Below are 8,091 nucleotides of genomic sequence, written 5' to 3'. Positions count from 1 at the left end.
GCATTGCCAGGACCCTGGTGACATCTTTTGAAGGCAAGCACGGCAGTGTCCGCTACTCCATCAAGGCCACCCTCCACCGGCCCTGGGTCCCAGCACGCCGGGCAAGGAAGGTGTTCACTGTCATTGAGCCTGTGGACATAAACACACCTGCTCTGCTGGTGAGTGGCTGTCCCCTGGGAGGTAGGATAGAGACGCCGTGGCAAGGGCCTGGCTGCTCAAAGTTAGGGTCACAGCGGGGCCCCCGGCCCCACAGGAAGGCAGGTGTAGGCATGCATGTGGAATGTAAATCCCAGCTGCACCAATGTATGCTGTGTGGCTCTGGGCAAGTGTCTCACCCTCTCTGAGCCGTTTTCCAGTCTACGCTTCCCAAGGAGTTTTTAAACTATCCACAGCTGACTGGATACTTAGGCACTAGACATTCAGCTTTGTTTATTTTTTCTTAATTTTTATATTTTCTTTTTTTCGGAGAGGTTTTTTGCTATAGGGTGCATGTACTCGCCAGACAGACAGAGAGAGAGAGACAGAAAGCGAGAAATCACCCCCCAGGGGGGATGGCCATGCCTCAATCCCTTCTCCTCCATTCTCCTCTCGGGATCTTGGGCACGCACGCACACATGCCTGGTGTGAGTTTAAGCCGCCGGGTCCAGGACTCAAACCGCGGTCCACTACGTGGGAGTCCAGCGGCATAGCCATTACGCTAACTGTTGGTCCCCAAGTTTGTTTATTATTATAAGATAGTTCAGGGCCTTCGATGATGTGGCAACTGTTCAACTCCAGAACCCAGGTGCCTAGAAAAACACAGCAGGGATCCGGCAGGTGGCATGGTGGTTAAGGGTGCTGGACTCCCATATGGCCTACTGTGGTTCGAGTCCCAGACCTGGTGGCTTGCTTTCTCACTTTCTCTCTCTCTCTCTCTCTCTCTGGTCAAATTACAAATAAATTAATTAATTAAATTAAATTAAATTAAATAATTCTTTTTAAAAAACAAACAAACAAACAAAACACCAGGTGCACATGCCCAAAATCCCCAGAAGAGAATGAAGGAGAAGGGATTACGGTGTGGTCGTCCTCCCTGGGGGGAGAGGGGCTTCTCATTTTGTGTGTGTGTGTCTATCTCTGTCTCTCTGGGGTAACTGCATGCACCCTATAGCAAAGCCTTAAAAAAAAAAAAAAAAAAGGAAAAGAAAAGAAAGGATGGATCATATCCCTGGCTTCATCGCCTTTTAAAGAATGATTAATTTAATTTTATCTATTATTATTGAGTCTTTAATTTGACCAGAAAGAGAAAGAGAAAGCAAGCCTCCAGGTCCGGGACTCGAACTGCAGTTAGACCCGTGGGAGTCCAGCTCCTTAACCACCAGACCACCTGCCAGCCTGTGGCTTCATTTCATTGGTAGTTTCTCAGTTTCTGGATGCGAAGTTAAGCCAGGCCCTGCCCCAAGCCCTCTGAGCTGTGGGTGGTTGGAAAGCTCCATGGAGGTCCCCAGATTGTACAAAGTGTCCCATCCCTGTCCCTCTCCTGTCCCCGCAGGCACCGCAGGCCGGAGCCCAGGAAAAGATGGCGCGATCCTGGTATTGTAACCGCGGCCTCGTCTCCCTCTCGGCCAAGATCGATCGCAAAGGTTACACCCCAGGTAGCGGCTGGGGCGAGGTCGGGGTGGAAAGGGGGCTGGGGCCGGGGCGCACGTGGGGACACTGAGGCCCCGCCGCTTTCTGCTGCAGGAGAAGTCATCCCGGTCTTTGCTGAGATCGACAACGGCTCCAAGCGACCTGTGCTCCCTCGGGCGGCCGTGGTGCAAACACAGACCTTCATGGCGCGCGGCGCGCGGAAGCAGAAACGCGCGGTGGTGGCCAGTCTCTTGGGAGAGCCGGTGGGCCCAGGACGGCGGGCGCTGTGGCAGGGCCGGGCGCTGCGGATCCCCCCTGTGGGTCCCTCCATCCTTCACTGCCGAGTGCTGCACGTGGACTATACGCTTAAGGTAGAGGACCCAGGCAGGGGAGCAGCCGGTGGGTGGCGGTGAAGACACTGCACATCATGGGTAACCACAGTTCGAGTCCCGGACCCGGTGGCTTCAAATGCACACTGAGCACGTATGCTCAAAATCCCAGGAGAACAACAGAGGAGAAGGGATTGTGTCATGGCCGTCCCTTTGGGAAATGACTTCTCTTTCTATCTCTTTCTGTCTCTTTATCTCTCTCTCCAGCGAGCACACATGTGCTATAGCAAAAACCTCTTTAAAAAAAAAAAAGTGGATTACCCCACAGGTGTAAGGAGGCAGGGTGGCTTGGTTCACTTTATTCCTCAAACGTGGGGTCCCCCCCGAAGGCTAGAGCTGGAACTTCAGTCTCCCCTAGCACTAGGGGGAGGTGCAGATTGGAAAGCCTCCTCTGTTTTTAAAAGAATCATTTTATTATTTTTATTCTTTAATTTGCTGTAGGACATGTGTGCACATCAGAGAGAGACAAAGAGACAGAGAGGGAAAGTGAGAAAGCAAGCCACCAGGTCAGGGACTTGAACCGTGGTCGACCATGTGGGAGTCCAACGCCTTAACCACCACGCCACCTGCTGGCTCCCTGGTTTCTCCAGGTGTGTGTGGATATTCCGGGCACATCCAAGCTGCTCCTGGAGCTGCCGCTGGTCATTGGCACCATCCCCCTGCACCCTTTCGGCACCCGGTCATCCAGCGTGGGCAGCCACGCGAGCTACCTGCAGGACTGGGGACTGGGGGCCCTGCCTGAGCTGCGGGAAGGTGAGCTCCCAGCCCCGCTGCATGGGTGGGTGGGCAGAGAGACAGACGCCAGGTCCCCTTTCCCCGCGCTAGTCCAGTAAGGATCAGCAGGTGGCGTGGAGGTTAAGGCGGGGAGATTTCCATGGCTGACTGTGCGGTTCGAGTCCCGGACCCAGCAGCTTGGAACTCACTCCGGGCACGTGTGCGTGCATGTCCAAAATCCCAGGAGGAGAATGGAGAAGGGATTAGGAGGGGTGACCATCCCCCTGGGGGTGGGGGTGATTTCTCACTTTCCCTCGAGCTCCGTGGCCCCAATCTGGCTGAAGCCCCTGGAACCCCGGCTTTGCTCCTGAGCGATTCTCACCCACTGTTTCTCCCACTTCCAGCCCCACCTGAGTACTCAGAGGTGGTGGCAGACGAGGAGGTGGCCTCCGGGCAAAGCCCGTTCCCCCTGCTGCAGGACCCTGCCATGAGCCTGGAAGGGCCCTTCTTCACCTACATCCAGGAATTCCGCTACCGGCCGCCTCCCCTGTACTCCGAGGTGAGCTCTGGCCTGGGAACCTCCCTCGGAGTCCCTCGGGCCGGGGAGCCTGGGTGGGGGGAAGGCAGAGATGGTGACAGATGGCAGAGATGGTGACAGATAGGTTTTTCTCTCCACTCCCATCATTCCCCTATTCCCTTTCTTTCTTTCTTTCTTTCTTTCTTTCTTTCTTTCTTTCTTTCTTTCCTTTTTTTTTGGAGAGGTTTTTGCTATAGAGCGCATGCGCTCGCCGCCAGAAAGACAGAGAGACAGACAGCGAGAAATCACCCCCCAGGGGGGATGTCCACGCCACAATCCCTTCTCCTCCATTCTCCTCTCGGGATCTTGGGCACGCACGCACACGCGCCCGGCGTGAGTTTAAGCCACCGGGTCCGGGACTCGAACCGCGGTTGACTACGTGGGACTCCAGTGAGATAGCCATGATGCCAACTGCTGGTCCCAGATAAATAATTCTTAAAAAAAAATATCCAGCAGAGGGGGACCAGCAGATGGCGTGGTGGTTATGTTGCTGGACTCTCATGAACTCAATTGTAGTTTGAATCATGGACTCAGCAGCTTAAAACTCAAGCCAGGCGCATGTGCATGCATGCCCAAAATCCCAAGAGAATGGAGGAGAAGGGACTGCGGTGTGGCCGACCTCTGAGGGGCTGATTTCTCACTTTCTCTCTCTCTGTCTCTGTCTCTCTCTGTCTCTGTCTCTCTCTCTGTATCTGTTTCTTTCCAGTGAGTGCATGTACCTTATAGCAAAATTTTTAAAAGTCAATCAAGGGCCAACCCCATGGCCTGGTGGTCAAGGGAGGTGGATCCTACATGGCCAACCATGTGGTTCGAATCTCAGCCCACATGGCCTGAGAAATACCAGGCATGTGGGCTCTCAAAACAGGATGGAGAGGGACCAGCAGTTGGCGTAATGGCTATGTCGCTGGACTCCCATGTAGTCGACCACGGTTCGAGTCCCGGACCCGGTGGCTTAAACTCACACCGGGCTCGTATGTGTGTGTGCCCAAGATCCCGAGAGGAGAATGGAGGAGAAGGGATTGCGGCATGGCCATCCCCCCATTTCTCGCTTTCTTTCTCTCTGTCTCTCTCTGTCTTTCTGGTGAGCACACGTGCCCTATAGCAAAAACCTCTCAAAAAAAATATATAAAGAATGATCTTATTCAAGGGACCAGCAGGTGGCGTGGTGGTTAAGGCGCTAGACACTCCCACATGTCCAACTACGGTTCGAGGGCTGGACCTAGTGGCTTGCTTCCTCACTTTCCCCATCTCTCTCTGGTCAAATTAAAATAAATGAATAAATATGGGGACCAGCAGTTAGTGTAATGGCTATGTCGCTGGACTCCCATGTAGTAGACCACAGTTCGCGTCCCGGACCCGGTGGCTTAAAACTCACGCCGGGCACGTGTGCGTGCGTGCGTGCCCAAGATCCCGAGAGGAGAATGGAGGAGAAGGGATTGTGGCGTGGCCACCCCCACGGGGAGTGATTTCTCGCTTTCTGTGTCTCTGTCTCTCTCTGTCTGTCTGGCGAGCGCACGTGCCCTATAGCAAAAACCTCTCCAAAAAAAAAAAAGAATAAGTAAATAAAATTAGATAAATAATTTTTAAAAAGAATGATCTTATTTAACTTTATTTATTTATTTTTAATTCGGTCAGAAAGGGACAGAGTGAGAGAGAGAGAGAGGGAAAGTGAGAAAGCTAGCTGCCAGGTCCAGGACTCGAACCGCAATCAGCCATGTGGGAGTCCAACGCCTTAACCACTACACCACCGGCTGGCACTAAACCCTCCCTCTAACCCCCTTCTGCCCTCAGCGCTTCTTCCCTGGCTGCGTGTGGGAGTTGGGAGACAGGCCGGGTGGGAAGGGGACTTTCTGAGCCTCCAGTTCCCAACCCCCCCAGACCCCTGTGACCTAACTGCGCTGCGTCTCTCTCAGGAGGATCCAAACCCACCCTCCGAGGCCCCGAGGCCACGCTGCATGACCTGCTGAGCCGTAAAGAACACCTCGAGGGACGAGGGACGAGAGTATACACGTATTTTCAGCCACTGGGACCGTGAGAAGCAGCCAGACCAAGAACTCCCCAGCCTGACTGCATTGAAGTCAGGGAGATCGAGTCTCAGGATGGGACGGGGCTGTTCGGATCCCACACATGACAGAGAACAGAGCTAGGCCTGAATCTCTATCCGGACTGGCCGTCATGAGTCATGGAACGCCTGGCACAAGATCTGGGAGACTGTTAAATCTCTTTGTACTCAGCCTGTGGGCAGTACTAGGATCCCCCCCCGACTGGGACAGAGTCTGACATATCCAACATCCTGGAACCAGAATAGGGGACCAAACACTGGGAGAGTTCAGAGGGGAAGCAGAGATGGCTTCCTGGAGACAAGGGCATTTTCGCTGGGGCTTTGGCGTATGAATAGGAGTTCGGCAAGCAGCTAGCTAAATGAGGAGGAAAAGTCGGAGAAGGTCTGAGTTGAGTCACGCTTGGAGCCCCCTTGGGGGTGGTTCAGAGGGCAGGTGTCTCTGTCGAGGCCACGCAGGGTGGTCTAGCAGGTTGAGGTGGCCCAGGAATGAGATACTCAAAAAGCAAGACACAGAACCAAGTGAGCCTATGGGTGGCAGGAGCAGCAGCTCCAGCCTTTGAAGATTCTGAAAGCTGGAAATTTCGGGCCCAAGCTGGCGCCAGGACATGGGGCTGCCTGGTCGTTCGGAGGTCCCAGGGAACGGATAGATGAGACCAGATATGTAGCTTGCAAAATGACCCTATGGAGCCCCATGGTGGAGCAGTGAACCAGGCCCTGGGGACAGGGGTCAGCCGGGGGTGACACACATGGGGGGTGGGAAGTTGCACTTCCTATGTCCTGAAAGAGAAAAAGGTCAGAGGTTAGATGGAGAAGCCCCTATGCAGAGTCTCAGCTCTGGCTGGGGCAGGACCCCACCTGGGACTCGAACATTTCTGATAAGCCTTAAGACTTTATTCTCTTTTGTACAGTTATTTTTTTACATAATAAAAGCCTGGATGGATTGGATTCATTTGTTATTTATTTATTTGGGAGAGAGATTTTAGCAAGAGGGTGCATGCACTCACCAGAGAGAGACTGAGACATAGCGAGGGAGAAATCACCTCCCAGGGGGGAATGACCACGCCGGAATCCCTTCTCCATTCTCCTCTCGGGATCTTGCGCACACACGCACACGCGCCCGGTGTGAGTTTAAGCCACTGGGTCCGGGACTCGAACCGTGATTGGCCCTGTAGGAGTCCAGTGACGTAACCACTATGCCACCTGCTGGCCCCTGTTTATTTATTTTCATAGATTTTGTTGTAGGGCTGTGTGTTTACTGGAGAGACAAAAAGCAAGAAATCACCCCTTCCCCCCCCCACGCCCCCAGAGGGCTGGCCACACTGCAATCCCTTCTCCATTCTCCTCTTGGGATTTTGGGAATGCACACATATATATCTGGGGTGGGTTTTAAGCTCCCAGGTCTGGGACTTGAACCACAGTTGCCCACAGGGAGTTCAGTGCCTTAACCACTATGCCACCTGCTGGCCCTGGAGGTTAGGGTATTTCTGTGTGACCATAGCTGGTCATTTGCTTCTGAGACTTAGTTTCTGCATTTGAGAGGATTCACTTCCTTCCCCCCCCCCTTTTTTTGGAGAGGTTTGGAGAGACAGACAGGGAGACAGAAAGTTAGAAATCACTGTTCCCCCCCCCCCGCCTATGGCCACGCCGCAATCCCTTCTCCTCCACTCTCCTCTTGGGATCTTGGGCACGCACGCACACGCGCCCGGAATGAGTTTAAGCCACCGGGTCTGGGACTTGAACCGCAGTCGACTACACGGGAGTCCAGCGACATAGCCATGACGCCACCTGCTGGTCTCAGGCCTTCCTTTCTATCTGCTCCTGGTCTTGGGGTCCACCCAGACCTCCCTCTCTGCAGTGTCTGCCCCGGGCAGCTGACCTGGCGTTTAAGGGCAGAGCCTGCCAGATTTGAGAGGTCCCCGGAGCCCGGCCGAGGGGGCTGTTTGCACAGCACAGTCACCCACCCATCACCGTCAGCCTCCCGGGGAGTAAGCGCCCCGTCATCCCCGCATGCAAGATGAGAGATCTCCGTGTTGAGATGCCTCTGTGTTCCCCATCGGAGAGGAACGCAAAATGCTTCCTCGGACAGCGGACGTAAGTACAGTTCTACAAAACGACCCCCTGGCAGACGCGGAGGACAAGACGCCTTGTGTCCTCGGGACACCTGAGTCTGCAGTGACGGGGAACTCAATCCCTGACGGTGGAGAATGTTCTGGTTCAGAGAAATGAGACCAGGATGGAGCTCGCTCAGACGGCTCTGACCCAGGGACCTCCCTGGACACGGGGAGGAGCCCAGGAGACAGAACAAGGTAGTTAGTTAATATCAAATATAAAGTAAGAGCCCTGGGACCAGCAGTTGGCGTCATGGCTATGTCACTGGACTCCCATGTAATCGACAGTGGTTCGAGTCCCAGACCCGGTGGCTTCAACTCACGCCGGGCGCGTGTGTGTGCGTGCCCAAGATCCCGAGAGGAGAATGGAGGAGAAGGGATTGGGGCGTGACCATCCCCCCTGGGGGGTGATTTCTCGCTTTCTGTCTCTCTGTCTCTCTCTTTCAGGCGAGCGCACACACCCTATAGCAAAAACCTCTCGAAAAATTAATAAATTAAATAAAACCCCACTCTTCCTTATTCTTTCTCTATTTTTTTTTTTGGGGGGGGAGAGGTCTTTGCTATAGGGCACATGTGCTTGCCAGAAAGACAGAGAGACAGAGAGACAGAAAGCGAGAAATCACCCCTCCCGGG

General features: G+C 54.0%; 1 protein-coding gene across 2 annotated transcripts in view; it reads left to right on the top strand.

Moving 5' to 3' along the window:
* Positions 1–6,295, top strand: part of ARRDC2 (arrestin domain containing 2) — an 11,028-nt gene extending 4,733 nt beyond the window's left edge. For both annotated transcript variants that reach the window (XM_027771298.1, XM_006147123.3), the window contains exons 3-8: positions 11–158; positions 1,532–1,634; positions 1,723–1,979; positions 2,588–2,750; positions 3,116–3,270; positions 5,202–6,295. In XM_027771298.1, coding sequence (XP_027627099.1) covers positions 11–158; positions 1,532–1,634; positions 1,723–1,979; positions 2,588–2,750; positions 3,116–3,270; positions 5,202–5,255 — 880 coding nt within the window. In that variant the 3' untranslated portion in view covers positions 5,256–6,295. The remainder of the gene's footprint in view (positions 1–10; positions 159–1,531; positions 1,635–1,722; positions 1,980–2,587; positions 2,751–3,115; positions 3,271–5,201) is intronic.
* The last annotated feature ends 1,796 nt before the right edge of the window (positions 6,296–8,091 follow it).

This window comes from Tupaia chinensis, unplaced genomic scaffold, assembly GCF_000334495.1.
Source record: "Tupaia chinensis unplaced genomic scaffold, TupChi_1.0 Scaffold000201_1, whole genome shotgun sequence".
NCBI lineage: Eukaryota > Metazoa > Chordata > Mammalia > Scandentia > Tupaiidae > Tupaia > Tupaia belangeri.
Note: the sequence above shows the minus strand (reverse complement) of the source record. Positions and strands in the feature narration are given on the sequence as shown.